The sequence below is a fragment of the Pezoporus occidentalis genome, unplaced genomic scaffold (genome assembly GCF_034315485.1).
Source record: "Pezoporus occidentalis ecotype Australia unplaced genomic scaffold, CSIRO_AGI_Poc_V1 ctg259, whole genome shotgun sequence".
Lineage (NCBI taxonomy): Eukaryota > Metazoa > Chordata > Aves > Psittaciformes > Psittacidae > Pezoporus > Pezoporus occidentalis.
This window is the reverse complement of record NW_026914491.1, coordinates 206,262-225,132: the sequence shown is the minus strand read 5'-3', so window position 1 is coordinate 225,132 and position 18,871 is coordinate 206,262. Positions and strand designations below refer to the sequence as shown.

General features: G+C 53.1%; 1 protein-coding gene across 3 annotated transcripts in view; it reads right to left on the bottom strand.

The window, feature by feature from the left end:
* CDH22 (cadherin 22) overlaps positions 1-18,871 on the bottom strand; it is a 50,852-nt gene that overhangs the window by 13,448 nt on the left and 18,533 nt on the right. For all 3 annotated transcript variants that reach the window (XM_062623748.1, XM_062623750.1, XM_062623749.1), the window contains 4 exons: positions 12,830-12,997; positions 12,092-12,279; positions 11,065-11,318; positions 4,376-4,512 (listed from right to left, as the gene is read on the bottom strand). In XM_062623748.1, the coding sequence (XP_062479732.1) occupies positions 4,376-4,512; positions 11,065-11,318; positions 12,092-12,279; positions 12,830-12,997 (747 nt within the window). The remainder of the gene's footprint in view (positions 1-4,375; positions 4,513-11,064; positions 11,319-12,091; positions 12,280-12,829; positions 12,998-18,871) is intronic.

Sequence of the window (18,871 nt, the reverse complement as noted above, 5' to 3'; positions counted from 1 at the left end):
GGACAGGCAGCTGCCTTTGCCAACACAGGCTGAATTATTTCGGAGCCACTGGAGCCTGCCGGGGCAGGGGATGGAGCTCTGCCACCCATTGCTCCCATGCTCAGCAGTGGCACTTGCCTCAGTGCTACAGGCAGACTCAAACAGACCAGCTGAACCTGCAGCCACATCCCAAAGTGGTTTTTCTTAAATTAACTGAGCACGAGAGTAATCTGAACAGGACAATATTGTTGTGTAAAATATTTGGATGCAGAACATCAGCAGCGTGCCCTCTCCCTGGGTTCTGCAGGACCAACACCGACCTCCCCCAGGAAGCTACTCTCAAATGCTGAAAGCTTTGCAGCAGAGCGCGCAGTGATGGGAAGGGGTTGCTGAGATCCTTGGCCATCCCTGCCATGGCAGGAAAAGAGGAGACCTGCTGTTACTGCTACACTGGGATCCGGTCCTTACCCCACCAGACCCTTACGCAAACTCACCTAAAACACTTTGCATTTTTACACCCAGACCTCTGCCGTGAAGCCCCAAACTCAGCCATTGCTGAGGCACACATGCAGTTGCCCTCCTGCCTGCACACAGGGCCATGCAGCGACATCACACACAGAAAGGCACTCTGCAGCTTTCCTGGCTCTGAGGCACAGGTTGAGTAAAGCCCAATGCACTGCGGGCTGCAGCCTGGGGCTGCAGCACCTGTGGAAACAGTTCATGGACGCTGCTGTGCACAGCATGCGACCTGCTCTCTTCTGCATCGAGACCACACTGGTACAGCACTGAATTGAAAATGTTCACGTTAGCAGGGAAGAAGAGGCAGGGGTGGAATTTATTTCTTGTATCTTGGCAAACTGGGAGAACAAAGTGCAGAATGGAAGGCTGCGATGGGCCGTTCTGCTCCCCAGCACTCACGCCATGGCTGTGAAGCACAGGGTGGTTTTGGAGATGTGGGCGCAGTTGCCTGCAAAGCCCAACTCCGATGGCAAGGACAAAGCAGGGGCATGCCAGGAGTACCACTCCTCGGACACACCAGCTACATCAGAGGCTGGAGCTGAAAACGTGACTCCCAGCTGAGGGGAAGCAAAGTGGAAGCAGCAGTTAAGCCAAGTGACATATAAATGGCTCTCACCTCTCCGGAGTCCTGCCCAAACTCAGCAGCATGAGAGTCATTAAATCGCATCCAAACACAATGCTCTGATTAAAGCCAGACTCCAGCAGGAAGATTTATCATCTCAATTACCAGCAGTGGACACAGCAGTCAAAGCCTCATCATTTTACATGAGCAAAGATGAAAACAGGAAGAGAATCACTAATATTAGCCCAAGGAAGGTAAACAGCTTGCAAGGGAGATGAAGATTTATCTCTGGGAATGCTTGGCCTGGTCCCAGCCAGATTGGCTGAACAGCCCCATGCTTCCTGCTGGCTGCCATGTCTCGAGGCCAAGCATAATGCTGGTCACAAGCCACCGAGGAAGCTCACGCTCGGGAGTGCCTGTTCCAGGGGGGGACCTGTTCCTCATCCTGCCTGCAGCCCCCAGCCCAGCGACCTCATAGCTACAGCCAGACACCTTCTGCAGCTTCTTAGTACTGCTCCTTAGATGCACACGTGCTCTCTGGTTGTGTGTTGGTGGGGCATGCACCCTGGACACGGCCTCTGCTGCAGCAGTACCAGGTCCCAGGCAGGGCTCTCCAAGGCTGCTCAAACCTAACAGACAGGCTGCCTGCGGGCAAGCTTTCCATCAGCTGCCATTTGCTAAACCCTTCTCCGGACAGTCCTGCCAGCTGACAGGGCAAGCAGCTTGAGGAGGTTGCAGGGAGGCAAAACCTTGGTGCAACATGCCCCATGCAAGGTGCGCCGTGGGAATTGAGAGGGCACAGCCCCACAGGAATTGAGTAGGCAGGAATGGAGTGAACCTACCAGCTTCACCTCATTCCTTCTGCAAAGCTCACATCTCAGCAAGGAAAGAGGAAGGGTATTTTACCACCTGCCTCTGCCGGAGCTGCTAACGTCCTGCCTGGCCTCGCAGCAGAGCCTGTGGCAGCCAGCCGCAACCCGCACACCCATGGCAAGCACGCGCAGGGCCCCGCCAGCCCCCCAGCCCCAGACACCGTGTGTTAGGCACTGCCGCGCCGGACACACCAACGGACACGCCAACGCCAGCGGTTCCGCCAGCCCCGTGTCCACTCCGCGCTGAGCCCTGCTCCAAAACCCCGCTCCATCACTTGGGCAGCCGCACCTTTACAACTGCCCTTTCCACCAGAGGATTCAGACATAAATTGTACTTTAAATTCAATATCAGTCATTAATAATTCATGATTACAAAACGTTAAGGATAATGTCAGTGGGAGGAACGTCTGGGCAGTTAAAATGGATGAGTCAGAGCTCACCACAGGAGAAGTCAGAGCGCTGAAGAGTCTCGCTGGCTTTTGAAGCGATCCAGCACGACAGGCTTCCCTGCCGGAGGGGAGCTGCAGCGTTTACTGACTTGCTCTGAAATCCCAGCCACTGTGTGTAAATATTGTCCTTCTGATTCTTGTCACCTCGTGTTTCCTCTGGATGCTGAGTTGCGCTGCAACGCTGTGGTCCCCTCCTTGCCTGCCCATTGCTGCCTGATGCTGGGCAGGTCTCATGACAGCACCACAGCCCAACAGCACAGGGGTCACCCTGGCCAGAGGCGCAAAGCATCAGCACAGAGAGGGGCTTGGGACATGCAGTCCCCTTCCTCTCCTAGGACAGCAGGGCCTGGGTCCTTGCCCAGCCAGGGCAGATGATTACCATGGCAGGGCAGCAGGAACCAGTCTCTGTGCCTCGAGCCAAGGCCTGACCCAACTCCTTGAATTTGAGCAGCATTTTCCTGCTGAAGAACAAGCAAAGAAAGAACCACCAGAACTCTTGAGGGGTCTCTTGGAGCAAAGCCTGGGGAAGGCTCCTGCCTGCAGACAGACAGGTCTTGGTGCACTTTTGCAATGTCAGAAGGTGCTTTGCAGCTGTGGGGTGGCAAAGCACTGCAGGTGCCAGTGCCCTGGCCACTGCTGTGTCCAAAATGTGGAGAACTTCGAAGACTACAGCAATGCCTTTCTGCTTCCTACTGTGCTTCCCAGCACAGTGCCTCGATGAAGCCCTTTCTCCATCTGCAGGCTTAAGGAGTAAGACAGAGCATCTCTGTGGGGTGCAAGGGGCCAGATGCACCATCACACACGGGACCTGCAGGGCCCATGAGCCAAGGCACTGTGCAAACTCAGTGGAGGGCAGCAGGATGCCCGGAGCAGCTTCCTACCCCAGCAAAACCCCTGGGGGGAAGCAAAGCCTGCTCTTTGATGCTATTATTTTGTTTTCATTCCTCAAAAGGAGTCTATTCAGAGCTCCTTTGAGCAGCAGGACCCAGGTTTGTTCTTTTCTTTCTGAACTGGAGAAGAAAAGACAAACAGAACTTCTGCTGGAAGCGTCCATGCTGGGCTCCACCACCTCCAGCACAGAGGGAAGATAAACTGACAAAACCCCCCGAGCCACTGAGATGCTCCCTCCCGGCTTTCCCAGCTGGGTGGGAGTAGGTTTGGCAGTTGCTGTAAACACAGGCTAAAGGATTGCATGGCCTCAGGGAAGGAAGAGCCCATCACCAGGCCTCTCATGGGAGGGGCAGAAAGAAGCTAATTGCAGAAAAGACAGAAAGCTTCACCTCATCCTCTGCCTGAAGTTCTTCCTGGTGGGCTGCAGGGTGAGGCCAAGCACTGCAGCCAGAGCCACAGCAGCCTGGCAGTACCAACTCTGGCAGCATCACTGCCCCCTGTTCCCAGCGCAGGGTCTCAGAACATTGCTCCTCTAGCCCCTTTCCACTGCTTCAGTGCCGGGACCTCCCATCCACTCCTCACCGTGCCTTGCCAAGCCTGCAGCCACACAGCAGGCGGGGGGGCACCCAGAGCCACAAACATGATGTGCAGGTATAGGCTGCAAATCCCACCCGCTGCGAGCGCCCAGCAGAAGCCATCTCTGCCACAGGGCTCCAGTTGACGGGGCATCACCCCAGCACGTGGCGGATGCAGGTGACATGAACACAGCCCCCCCGGGAGCCCCAGCGCCGCTTGGAGGTGAGCGCAGGGAGCAAGCTGCACTGGATGACTGGCAGAGCCGGCGCACAGATAACACAGATTTGATTAGAGTTCATCAAATATACTATTCGACCCCGCTCCCTTATTAGCGCTCAAGTCAGGAAGAGTATTTTTAGGTTGTCTAGGGAGATGTCAGGCTCGGTGCTGCTGCATTTATTTATTACCTCAGCATTAACTAACACTTGCATCTTGGTCACCTCCACAGTGCACGGACCTGCATATTCCCCTCTGCTCCACTCTGGCCCAGCACAGACTGTCTGCTCCACACAGCACTCCCACCTCACCTGCTTCCATCGCCAGGACAGTGATGTTGTGCCACCCTGCCGTCTCCCGGTCCAGGACCTTTCCTGTCACAATGGCACCTGTGTTGGCATCAATGTCAAAGATCCTCTCTGCATCCGTGCTGCGGTCGATGGCGTACCTGAGACCAGGCAAAAGGGGAAACCGTGAACAGCTGGAAGTGCCAAGCCCAAACTTGCCATTAGCCCCAGGAGAACAGGGATCTAACACAAGCAGCTCTATCACCACTGTCACTTTTCCTCTGCTGCAGCATGGTGCACAAGAGCCATGGCTTTACCAGGTTGCAAGCCCAGAGCCCTCAAGCAAATTAAAGTGTGGCTTTTGGTGCATGAAGTAGAACTAAGCACAAACTGTGGACAAGCGGAAAAACCCACTCAGATGGTAACATTTTGCTCAGCATAGACAGAGTGATATAAAAGTCATGGCCTGTAACTCCACTCATTACTCAGGAAAGCTTCTGAACTACAGGTTCAGGAGAAACATCAACCCAGACCAGAGGAGGCCACCCTGGCTTGAGGAGCCCACCTCACCTCCCACCCTCCCTCCTGATCCTGCCACAGCACCCACCCAAGTGAGAGACCTGGAGGACGGCACAGCAGCACACAGGTAGGCTGAGGTTGTGCTTGAGGGCCTCAGCTGGATGGGACTTCCCTTCCCATCCCCTCCCCAATGAGCACACACCTGATTGTGCACAAATAACAACCACCACCTCTGCAATCAGAATTGGAAACCCAGAAGGCCCATCAAACTGCAAACAATACAGCATAATGTTATTGTGTATAGCATCTTTCACACAGACTGCATCCCAGAGCACTTTACAGAATTAGATAATACAAGACAGCAAAGAGTACAAAGGATAGATTATCAAAAGGAGGACTGTGAATAAATTAAAGCCTTCAGTCACTTGTCTAACAATAGAGGGAAGATAAATTTATGGACAAAGCAAGCTGGAAAGCCAACAAGACAGGACAGTACTGAGAGGCCACATCAGACAAGGGGAGCAGAGCAGGACAGCTCTAGGCTCGAAGCACGTCCAGGAAAGTGGAGGCATGCTGCAGGCAGCTTCCTAGTGCTTGCACCTCACCTGGCACAGTCCAGCTGCAGCCTGTGTTTCTATCATCCATATGGCTTGCAGCTGAGGAACACCAACCAGCTCACCTGCATGCAAGGACCACTGCTCTACAGAGGCACTGATGACCTCAGTGCCTTTCTGTGCCCTGGGGGGAAACTAGCTGCAGATGAGAATGCCTCCCTGAGGGCACCTATCCCCCCAGCCAGGCAGCTCCATCTCTGCTGGAGGCACATACAAAGGCATTTCTACGCTATTTAAAGTGTTATACAGACCCAGATTACAGCACTCTCCCTTTCAGACACAGGGAGGAGAAAATACAACAGCACTCGCTTGTAGTTAAGTTAAAATCACTATGGAAATTGTGTCTGGGCACATGCACAATTTCACGTGTTCTACACCTATGTGTCTGACTTCTTCCCCCCTTCTCACATCTAGAGGCAATGGGAATCTGCCACCCAAAGCCAGGTACAAGCCTAGGCACCTCTGAACCAACTGCCAGGGACTTCCTAGCCATCCTGCATTTTCTGCTCCAACTCCCAGCTGGAAACTGCCTCTGCAGGCAGGTAGGCAGCTCCAGAAGGGACAGTACCTGTTTTGGCAGGTACTGCAGCCTCTCATCCACTCTTCTCACCCACTACAAAGGGAAAGGAGAGGTCTGGCCACTCTGGCTTGTACACATCAGTCCACCGTGCTGCTGGAAGGAGGAGCAGAAATGGGGATGACAATACCCAATATCTTTCCAATAGCGTAACTGCTTCCACTGTTCTCCCACATCACCTGATCCATTCCACACTGTCCTCCATTCCACTTTTTAATACTGTTAGAGTTCAGGATAGCACTTCACTCTCCATATGCCTTCCTTGCTTCTCGGGTAAGCACATGCCTGTTTTGCTCGCACTCATGTCATTGCTGCATAAACAGAAATGTCTGGAAAAAATAGCTGCACACAAAAAAAACAGCGATGGGAGACATCACTGAGCCTGGGAACATCTGAGAGTGGCTGCCTGCATGGCCAGAGGGCAGGAGGCTGGTAGGGGAGCACTCTGTGTCATGCCACTCGTAACCTTTTCTTATGCTTCTAATTGTTTTGCTGCTGAGGTTGTCTTCTGTCGCTTCCTAATTGCCTGCTGAGGACTGACTGCCCATGGCCCTGGCAGGGCACAAACCAAACCGCAAATCTGGTCCCTTTGTCACCACCAGTACAGAGAGCTGTCACCTTCGCAATGCTGCGCCAGCACTGTCTGCATCCCATGAGAGCAGGGCTGAGCCTGCTTCTACACGCTGGGACTTTGGAGGTGGTTAGTCCAGGAGCTCCCCAGCTGCACAAAGTGCTGTGGAGGCTCTGGAGCTTGAGGAGCTGGGGACTGAGGTGCACAGGGATGTCCACCCTCCCCCCAAAGCCACAGCCATAACAGGCTCAGACCTGCAGAACAACCAATCCACGCTGCTCTACACAGGACAGACTCCAGAGAGCTCAGGTTCTAGAGAAGGCAGAGTGAGAGGCTGGCACTGCGCTCAGTTTACATCACTGTGCAGTATGATCTTTACCTACTCAAGTCTGTGCTGACCATCACAAGCCTCTCCACTTCTGGTCGTCCAGCTTCATATTCACCCATCCCACTGAACTCAAACAGTGCTTCTCACCTAGAAAGAGGTAGTGATTAACCCCTGGGTCCTCCAGGTACTCAGAAATAGGACATATACTTGTTCCTCCTAAAGCTGCCTGGTGCTTCGTATCTGGAGCTGCATTGCCCAGTTCTGATTGGGATGCAGACCTTGTAATCCATTTTCCTCTCTTCCTGCTGGCACTGCCTGTTGGTTTGGATGTTACAAGTGACTATTTAATTTAGACAGCTTTCTCGGTGCTCATCTTTTTTGTGAATGCATTTCTCAAGCAGTTTGTTTCACTTCTCCCCCCCCGAATGCAACAAGGAGCACATTTTATGCCATGTGTTTTGTTAACAGGGAGCTTTTCAAACACAGTGTGAAAAGCTTTTTGTTGTGTTTGGTTTTTTCCTCCTCTCCCTTTTGTGTTGAAGCAGGTTGTAGTTCTTGCTGTGCTGTTGGAGTCTACAAAATGCCCATGTCCAACACATGTGTCCGGATTTGGTGAATGCCAAACAAGAATATCTCCAAGAACCTTAAATCCTAAGCAACATCTTTCCAGTGCTGATAAAGCCTGGACTGCACACAATCAAAGCACAGGCTCCCACTGCAGAGAGAAAAACAAAAGGCTCCCATACAAACAAGCTCACATACACAGACAGTCTATCACTGTATTACCTCATACAACGGCTTAGCTGAGAAAAAATGCAGTACACCCAGGAAATGTACAGCTAAAGACAAAAAAGCCAACTGGAAGCTAAATTCCTTCTGAAAGAGAGCGGTTCCAGCTTTTGTTAGGCAACAAACAAGGATGGAATAAAATAAAAAGCACTAGTCCTTTAGAAAGGCATTTCCTGCCTCTACCACGGAGGGTTTCTGTGTTCCCACAAGATGCAGCACTTGTGCATCGCTCCCTGCTTCACAGCCCTGGTGCCGCAGGGAGCGAGTCCCCCTCTGAGCAGCCACAAGCTGGGGACAAACATGCCCAGAGCAGTGGGGTGCTCCCTGGACACCCTGAGCCCCAGCTTTCCTCCCACCTGGGTAAGCGGCTGCCAGGGGCTCTACATCCAGATGCAGCCAGATGGGGCAGCGAGCAGTGTCTCAGGGACAAGCCTGGCTTGTGTGGAAGGGGTCTGCTCTCATATGAAGCGTCTTCATCCTTGTGGGACAAGCAGATCACCAGGAGGGGAGCCTCAGGCTGAAACGTGTCTCCAGCAGCTGCTTCAGGCCAGGTGGTGCAGCAGTAGCCCTGCTGTGCTGGCCTAGGGATGGAAACAAAGAGCCAAAGGCATCTCTTTTCCCATTTGGCTAAAAATACTTCCCAAACCTCATTATTGGCAGCCTGGTGTCAGCATGACCTGGAAACACTGACAGAGCTGATTTCTGCTCTGCTGTCTTTGGCAATCCTTGCTCTTTCCTGACTCAAGGGGAGAGCGTGTCTTGCAATGACAGAAGGTTGTGGCTCTCCCCTGTTTACGGGGCAGAGCCAACACATGCATCAGAGTCTGAGAGAGAGCAGCCACTGCAGAAACACAGCCACGTCTTTGCTCCCACCTCTGGCAGATGAGGATCAGGAAGTTAAAGGGATCCACTGAACTGCAGCAACTTGAAAGGGTTCATTCTAACTTCAAGGAGCCAAGGATCAAATACTGGTCATGCTGCCAGGACCGGTTGCTCTCTAATGTATCAGAGGTGAAGTACAAGTGCTGACTTCTTGTGACTGTACTTTGGAGTAGAACACTTGAAATGTGAGGTGACTTACTGCAGTCTCCTGCTGACGGGTTAGTGTCACATCCTGGCAGGGTGCTGCAGGATGCCTGCATCAATGTTCCTGCATCATTCTGAAGCTGTGAACAGCTGCCTACACGGCAAAATATGTTATTAAATTGCTGAGCTAGCCAGAGGGCAGGAAAGCAGGAGAGATCCAACAGCATCTTCCTTCTGCACGGGTGCCATGTCAGTGCGACCGATATAAACCTGCATCTCCACTTAGTCCATGTTGAAATGGCAGAGAATGGTCACCCACCTGCACCCCAGCAAGCACAGGGGAGCACCGCAAGGCATGGAGCTGCCGCTGCTCGTGAGAGCGGGCAGTGGAGTGAGGAGACACACGGCAAGAACAGAGAGGAGTGAAGAGGTGGACGGACAGAGCCCGAGTGCCACAGGGGAGCACGGGGGATGCAGGATGAGCTACCTGCCTGCGGATAGCTGGAGGGAGGACACATATTTGAATGTGTCAGGCCTGACACGGGAAAACACACCGCAATTCCCAAGCTGCAGCAGATGCCTGAGAGTCCTGCTGGCTGGGCCCTTGTGCCTGAGCTTGAGGCATTGCCTTGACTGGCACTAAGCACACTGTAAGAGACACAATCACATAGCAAGGTTTGGGCTCTAACCCTCTTGTTCCTAAGGAGTACTTGAGTCTGCCTCTGTCTGCTCTGAGTCCCCACCACCTTCTGCACAGCAGTAGAAAGACTCCCTCCACCGCTTTCTTTTGTTCTGTCTGCAAACAATGCAACAAGCTCCACAGGGAAGCAGCACAAAGAACAAGAGAAAACGAGAATATGAATAGTTCTGTCCCCAAGGCCCCTTTCCTACAATTACAGATCAGAAAAGAAAATCTATGTTCTGTAGCACTGCTAGAAATAGTCAAGTGAAAAAGCACATGCACACGTATACACACACAGATGTGCAGAAAGACTGCACACATCTGAAGAGCACAAGCCAACAACCATGTGCTCAGGGCAGGCCACAAAGAAAGCAGATATGTAGCCTGAATGAAGAGGGCAGCCACATGAGAAGGTGAGCAGAAGTACGTTGAGAACACATCCAACAGACAGCACTGACCACTGGAAGTGCTGCAAGACGTGCACACCAAGGCTGATCTCATTCACTTTCACCCTGAAGACAACTTCTAGCACCTAGCCTTGACACACAATACTCTCTGCAAGCTGCCAAGCATCTGTAGATGGCAGCTTGCCAAGTGTAAGTTCTTTTCTGAGCTTTATAAAGTGTCTTAATCTCAATTTACATGAAGATCAAGAGATACCCCATACCCCACCTTGAACAAGAGAGTTCTCCATGGCTACACGGCACTGGAGCCTCAGCACCCTAAGCAACCATGTGGGGACATCACTAAAAGGGATCAGTACTGTAACTGAGGCCTGCCTGGCCATGTCCTCCTCCATCCCAGTCTACCACTGCCTGGGATGTGCTCCCTGCAGAGCTCTGAAAGGCAAAGGCACTGCTGCCCCTTTGAAGCGTGCCTGCAGCTGTGCCGCTGGCACGAGAACACACGCTCTGGCCATGCTTTCCACACATTGAGGGCGTTTTCTGAACACCAGTTTTCCAACCCAACTGCTCATGACTCAGGCCAGTTGGCAGAGCCAGAAACTGCTTTGTGCCTCAGGTAGCAGCAATTTAACAAGGTAACAATCTCTTTAGTCACAAATTAAATAGAAACGGGAAATGTCCTTTGCTGATAAGCTGCTGCCTGGAGTCTGTCCCCTGCCTAAATATAAACTCCTCTGATCTTTGATCCCTGCGCACACATGCACACACAAGCACACACAGCAAAGCTGTGGCTCTGTACCTCCCAAGCCTCACCTCATTTGTCACCCTCCATCACTGCCTCCCGCCATTGCTGGTTCCTTCCCTGGCTGTGTCAGGCATCCACTGTGTCAGACACCTCACTGTCAGCAGCAAGAGCGTGCCGTCTCCCCCCTGCCACCCTCCCCGACACTCCCTTGCCACTCACACACCCATCACTGGCAGTGACGTACCCGTCACCTGCGAGATGGCTGCTCTCGCCGCACACAGACTGCCACTCACCTGCCAATGCCTGTCCCACAGCACACCCACAAGCTCGGCCACGCGTGCAGCCCTTGTCACTTGCCAGCCACACTGCCCCCCCGCCATCACCTCCCTCGGCCCCCAGGCCATGTGCATCCCTGGCAGGTCACCCTATGCCCACTGGGGTTTAGGAGGCTGCTTTACCGGACAGGACGATTCGCGGTGTCTGGGTCCAGGGCAGTGACCACCCCCACGATGGAGCCGATGTGTGCATCCTCCTGGACCTCCATCAGGTTGGAGGGGGGCCGGAACTCGGGGGGCTCGTCAACATCCAGCACTGAGACCCGCACGATGGTCTGGTCCCGAAAGGTGCCCAGGTCCAAGAAGCGCGGGTCCACGAACTTGTTGAGGGCCTCCAGCACAACGGTGTGCACCTTTTTCGACTCATAGTCGAGGGGCTGGGACAGCAGGAGGGGGTTAGCCAAACCCAGGCTGAGGGGATCCCCTTCCTCCACCAGAGACACCAGGGACACCATCAAAGCCACCCACTCCCCTAGCCCGAGCTCTCCCGCTGTGCCCACGCTGAGGGGGCAGGAGGAAGCCTCCAGCCTGCTCCCCCCAGCACAGTGTCCAGGCTGCGGGCAGCCAGGATTCACTGGGAAGACAGCACAGTGTGTGCTGCCACGGGGGTTTGGTCATTAATCACCCTGCTATTATTTCCCCAGAGGATGCGAGCTGAAAGCAGTGGCCTTGGTGAACAATCATTCTTCCTTGCCTGCATCAAGTGTTTGCTTGATTGTTTTTGCCACCAAAACCACATACAGTCAAAGCGCTGTTGGTCAGAATAGGAATTGGGTGAGCATATTTCTTCCCTCACAGATGCTATCAGTGACAACTGCCAGCAGTCCCCTCCATAGCCGCACACAGAGCTTCACCTATGCAGGGCTCCCTCCGCTACCACCCAGGGAGCCCTGGGCAGGCTCCAGCAGGCACTGCCCTGCTGCTTCTGTTCAGCCTCTCCTCCCAGGCACAGGTCTGCGCTTTGCCATCCAGGCAGAACAGAGGCAGGTCTCTCCCTGCATCTGCAAGCACAAAAATTCAACTGCTACTGCAGTTGAGGAGCAGAGGACCATTCGTTTCAACTCAAACGTAGCAGCAAGAGCTCCCAAAGGAAAGGATCCTCCTAGAGATCTGTGCCCTCCATAACCAGCCAGCTTTCCTCAGCTCTCACCTTCTGCACTGTGATGACAGCCTCTTGGGTATTGCCGTCTGTGGTGACTTTGAACATCTCCACTCCTTCCTCATCCTTCACCTGGTAAGTCATATCCGTGTTCTCCCCGATGTCTGAGTCCTCTGCCTTCACCCTCCCAATAGCTGTGCCAACAGGGGCAGTTTCAACAACACTGAACTGATACATCTCTGGAGCAGAAAGAGATACCAGGGTCACTGCTTCTGCCTTTGACCACCCCCTGCCTCCAGCCTGACACAGCCCTTTACGCCCCTCTGGGGGCACCCTTGGACTACAAGGGTTGCCCAGACTCTACCAGTGCCTATAGTCCAGAACACCCTACCAGGAGAAACACATACCCCAGCCAAAAACAAGGGCTGAGGGAAGATAACTGGGGAGCACTGATGTTCCAAGGTGCTGGGTGAAGTAAGGGCTGATTTCTCCATAAGGACAGTGCTCTGCAATCGGTGTTCTCTGATTCTTTGCAAGCTTTACTATTGCAAGATTTGCCATTGGAGCTGCCCCGCCACCGCACTGCCAAGCAGGGACACATTGAGACCCAGGCAAGGAGTGTGTGCTGTAGTACCTTGGCACTGCCTGCAAGTAGCACGAGCGGCCAGGCTGCTGACCCTGCAGGTAGGTGCCAGGCTGTGCCGGGAGCTGAGCGCCTGCCCCAGCACCCCCAGCAGGCAGGACCAGGTCCAGGACCGGAGCTCCCCCCCCACCGCTGTCAGGACTTACTCTGCGGGAAGCGTGGTGGGTTGTCATTAACATCGGTGACCACGATGGTGACTGTGGTGGATCCGGACAGGCCACCCAGCTGCCCCGCCATGTCCGTTGCACGGATCACCACCTCGTACCGGTCCTGCGTCTCACGGTCCAGGTCAGCCACGGCTGTGCGGATCACACCTGGAAACGAGCAGGACAGCGTGAGCATGGGTGGGTGGCAGAGCATCGGCAGACACAGATGGGGGGAGGCTGGAAGGGGCCGCCGGAGATTACCCTGTCCAAGCCCCAGCTCTAAACAGGATCAGCTGGATTTCCCAGCCTCTGCAGATGCCAGATGTTCCAATACTTCACCAGTCTTCATGGCCCTTCCCTGGACTCACTCTGGTTTGCCCATGACTCTTACATCTGGCAGCCCAGAACCAGGCACAGCACTTGGATCATCTCACCAGGGCTGAGCAGAAGGGACAAGTGACCTCTCTCCACTGCTGGTGGTGCTCTTCCTACCACAGCCCTAGGTGTTGCTGCTGTCTTTGCCATAGGAGCACACTGCTGGCAACAACAAAGAACATCTGCTGGACCCCAGCGCAAAAGGGAGCAAACCCTTTGCAGCCTTCACAGAGATCATGTAAGCAAAAGCTGACTGAAGGAAGAGAAGGGCTCTGGAGAGAAGAACAAGCCCAGGGGCTCGTCAGCCAGGCAGAAACATCCTGAAAATCCTCCAGAGCCCAGTCATAGCCTCGGGTCCAACCTGACTCCAGCAGGTCTTTGCAACGGATTCCCAGGCATGTTGCATGTAAGGTTCTGACTGCTGCTTCCATTGCAGTAGCTCTGACAGGGTTAAACTTCAGCTCGGACGAGGTTTGTCTCTCCAGGGAGGCTGGTGAAGGATTGGTGGGCTCAGGAGCATAAGAACTCACCCCAATATGGGGCTGCAGTGGGGCCAGCCTCAAGGCTTGCACAGAAAGGCTGTGTAAAAGCCCAGGCTGAGTCACAAACCCCTTTGGCACAAACCTGCAGCAGCCACTTACCCTCACCTGCTCTGGCAGAAGCCAGGCTTACTGCAGAATAGAACCTGCCCAAGCTCCATCTCATGGGCTTCTGTGGCCCAAGCACGCCTGCAGGGAGCCCCTGTCTGACCGGGGACACCGCATTTCCAAAAGTCTGTCTGTGCAAAACCCCTCATTTTCAAATGTCCTCCTCCGTTAAGGGGACCAGAGATAACGTTCATGCAGCGCCAGAGGATGCACTAGAGCCTGTAAAGCTGAACAAAAACCGAGTGGTATCTTCGTACTCGTTATGAAATTCAGTCTCTTAAAAAAGTGCTTACAGGTCTTCAGTATTCATCTGGGCTGGGGGGAAATTACTAGGACTGAAACGTAAAGGAATGTAAAACAAGAAACAAAGGGTAGTAAACCCCCGAAAATGCTGTGAATGGCAAAGTTACTACTGTCCCTGTCACCCAGGAGTGGTTCATTTACATTGAAACAAAGCAGAGAAGAAATATTTTGAGAATGAAAGAAAAGGCTCTGCCCTGAGGTGGCACCAGGGGCACACATGAGCGCAGGCATGGTTATTAGCGGCACATTCCCACTCTCCTGTACCAGCAGCACCCCAGAACAGTAGGAATCAGCCTAAAATCCCCTCCAGCTCAGTTTCTTAACACTGACTTAGACACTGGTTTGTGTTTCTGTAATTGCTCTCTTCCAGGCGTTTCTGTTTAACCACCAGCTTTACCTCCTCCTGCTGTGAACCGCAAAATCCATCTTTGCTTTCTGTGCCCAGTAATCCTGCCTGGTGCCAGGGAGGCCGCGGGAGGGGATGGGGGTGGCCTGGCTGTGCCATGCGGGTCTGCAGTGAAGGGTCCGGACTGAGGGAACACTTTGCTCCCCCCTTGCCAAGGGATCACCCCCCTGCTCTCAACAACTTGTATTTGCTGAGGTGCCCCAGAGCAAGCGACGGCGGAGCAGCTCAGCTGCCCAAACCGCCTGGCTCAAGGCAGACACTGGGAGAAGCCTCCAGCACAGCCTGAGCACAGCGGAGGGCAGAGCTGGGTGCCAGGAGGCTGCAAGGAGGCAAGAGGTGGCTGGGTGCCAGCCAGCTGCCACTGCTTCCCACTCATGTGTGATGCTGTGCGCTGCTGCCCGTGGCTGCGGGTGGACTGCTCATGCCCAGGAGCCCCTGGTGCTGTGTCCCAACAGCAGCCAGAAATACCACTGAGCCGGGAGGATGAAATTTCCTCCCCTTTGCATGACATTGCAGGTGCAGCAGGGTCTGGCAACACTGTTTTGGAGATATTTATCTCTCCTTGCTTCCTGAAACTAGCAATTATCCCAACGATTATCATTGTTAGGATTTATTCTAGAGACATAACCACTGTTTCAGATCCTTGCAGTTCCCACACACAATTTCACCCAGCTTCCCTTGTCCCTCCATCATTTTAGTCTGTAATTACCTGGACTCCCACTGCCTTCAGTCACATGAATGGAGGGCTCCGTCTCACCAACCATCTCTTGAGCACTTCCAGGACCTGCCTGTTCACACATTCTCAGCCCATCTCTTGCTCAGCCTCTGGCAAGCAGCATGGAGCAATGCAGAAGTGCTGTATGGAGCATCCCAACCCCTCCATAGGATGACAGCAGGCGTTCACCCTGTGATGGAGCCCAGGGTCTGCACTAGCTCCTTTATCCCAGTTCTGTTCAAGGGAAGCTGTTTGACCACAGTCCCAACTCCACGTCATCCAAAGGACCAAGGAAGCACACCAAGGGAGGGATGAACAGGTTTGCAGGCACAAGCCCCAGCAAGAATCTCAACCTCCCACCTGAGCTCAGGCAGGACTGGCCTTGCCCAAGCACCCCAGGCTGCACAAGACTGGCCTCAGCTGGTCATGCACACAGGCTTCTCCTGTCAGTCCACTATGAATGCGAACCCATTATTTCTGGGTAAGCACTATCTCATTGAAATTTAAGCAATTCTGTTAATTAACAGGGTCTGAAGCATTTTATAATGAAAATGATTCATGTCAGCACAATAGTGATGAATTGGGATGAGAGAGAAAAAGCTCATGCATTCACCAAGGCTGTAATGACTTAACTGAGCTGCTCGTAAAGATATAGCTCATAATACACCATGCAAGATGGGAGGAAAGTGCTCAGGCACTTCCCAGAACACCTCCAAGGTCACCTGTCCCAGCAGGAGGCAAATCCACACCACTTGGCATGTGCAGAGCAGGACAAACAGCTCCAGTTCTTCTAGTGGCACAAGGCAGACAAAATCCTTGCCTTTGGCTGGGGTGCAGGCTGTGAGCAGAAACCACCTCCTGCCAAGATGCTGATTGCCCAGTCCATCCTGGAAAAGCAGAGTCTGACACGGGGGAACTGCCCCATGTCCCAGGCCTCCAAGAACCCCAGTGGGTTTTTCACCAAGAAAGCTGTTCCCCCTAAAGCTGCATGGGCCACACCAGGTACTGCCCTGAGTGTCAGCTTATTTTGTCTTTTAGGCTGAGGTACCACTTATCCTTTCCCAGCGGCCCTGACAAACAAGGGTCTCCAAACACACTCCACACCAGTTCCTTAAATATGGCACTGTGAGTGCTGCCATGAACACCCACCAGCAGCAAACTCACCTGGTTCCACCTCCTAGAGCAGCATAGCCTCTGCTCCCAAAACCTGACCCGCAAGAACTCTGCAAAGCAGCAGCAAGCGATGGTGGCAGACCTGTCCTCAGGGCGCAGAGACACAAGAGACAGGGACCTCCACTGCTGGACGAAGGGAAACGCCCTTACCATCTCCCAAGATTCACCTTCTTTCTAGCCAGTACAACTGCCAAGCTTGTCCTTCCCAGATGCTGCTGACAAAGCAAGAACAACCTCCAGCTCAGACTCATCTCCCTAGCTCTTGTCAGCATCTGTTATAGTTGAATAATAGAGATGCGTGGTGGCATACCCTTTGGTACAAGGTACATGTGACTTTCTAGCATGATCCAGATTAAACAGTATAATTACTAGGCAAGCGGACGCTTACTGCAGCACATGAATACCATCAAATCTGCTCAAACTGCAGACACCCTTTGGGTGATAAAACCAAAGCAGGACAAAGCATTCAGCAGGCAACTGACTTCCAGGAACCCCATCATTATGGGCCTTGGTCTGTTCCCAGATACTTCCAGCCCAGACGTCTCCACATCTTCAAAGAACCTCCGGACAAGGCCACTTCCCTCTGAGGGCAGTCAGAAGAAACATGTTCCTGCTACAAGGCATAAACCAAGAAATTAATGGAGAGGTTGTATCCTCAGGAGTCCCCTGGTCCAACTACAGCTCAAAGCAGATAGTCTTCAAAGGCAGATGAGATTACCTAGGACCACGTCCAGTCAGCTTTTGAGTATCTCCAAGGATGGAAATGCCACCTTCATGATGACAAGTTTTATCTTCCTGCCTTTTGTGTCTTTTTACTGTTCATGCCTAAGAAGAGTTTGGATCTGGCTTCTCCATCCCCTCCTGTTCATCTGGATAAAACAGATTCACTCCTCCCAGCAGCCCAGTCAGTTAAAGCAAACAGATCTCTGCACCAGCACAGGGGTGGGAAGGCACTTGCCAAACAGAGTGGAGACCCCTCACCTGTGCCCCCCCTCACCCGTGCCCTCGCCTGCAGGGATTTAGAAATACCAATGTATCTGCACAGACATGAGCACTGCTTAAGGCAGACATCCTGGAGGAGGGCAGCTCACTGCAGGTGGGACCTTAGCCCCAAGAACCAGCACTTCATCTGCCCTGGTTGCTGGAAGGTTCAGGACCCTTCAGCAAATAAGGTACAGAGCTGAGATCCAGAAAAGGAACGTGGTTGTATCAGCATCACCAAGCTAAACAGCAAAGTTAACTGGAGGGGTGCAGAACTGCGCAACTGCTGTGGCTGAGGGATGCTGCAGCCTGCAGGTTTCTTAATGCAGGACCATTCATAACAGGTAGCCAGTCCTTTTCAAACCACTGTGTTCCTTAGGTCCCAGGGAGCTACTGCCACTGCCCTGAGAGGAGGCACTTGTTCCCGGCTGGAATTAGCCTTGCCCATGACAGCAGAGGCAGCAGCCAGGAGAGGCCCCTGCAGAGCTCTGAGGGACGGGCCAGCACACTCGCTCTTTCTTTGTCCCTTCTTTTGAGCTAATCCTTTGTCATTTAATATTAATTCCCACTGCACATGGGTAGATACCCCTTAATTTCCTCAAGATGACCAAACGTACAGTTTGGTCCCAAATAAACTGAAGTTCCTTCACCAGTCTCCGAGAAGGACTGTTAACATTCAGTCTTGCTAGTAAGAGCAATTCCTTTTAATAAGTGTGGCTTCTCTGCAGCCTCTCATCACCCATCCCTTGTCCCTTTGCACTGCCCTGCTGAAGGAGCTTCAGGGGCGGGCACAGACCCGCATAAACCCATGAGCGCACACAGACACGCACATACAATATCTGTTTCCAGGCACCAAGGAGCATTTTTAAGAAACTTGCAAGAGCAGCAGAGAAACATGTTCCGCCTCCACAAATACGACGGTTCCTCAGCCCAGTTCAGCATGCAGCGTGCTCCCAGCAACAGCTTCTCTCCCAGTCTACCCCCACCACCCTGGGACAAGGGCTGTGATCAGTCTCCAAAGGGGGCAAGGCTGACAGGCAAAGTAATGACTGCAAACGAATAACCATCAGCTTCATGCCAGCAGGCCAGTACTTCTTGTCCTGCTCTCCCTGGCATAGGTATCGCTAAGCCCTCACCCGCTGTCTCCGAATCAGGAGACAGGCTTTAGAATTCAGGCACTGTTTTAAGTACTCCTAAATGCCAAACTGCATTTCAATTAGCCTTCCCAGTCCTTCTGCCTTTTCCCTGCCTACAGGAGGATGACAGATCTTAAGAACCATTTCCTTTCAGCAAAAAGCAAGATTCCCCTGCACTCCCCCACACCAACGAACTGGGTTTTAAGGGAAGCACCAAATATCATGAGGCCTAGGACGTTACCTGCCGTGATTGTTCTATCCTTGCAAAGGGATGAACAAGATCTTCTGGGTGCAGAGTATTTCCAG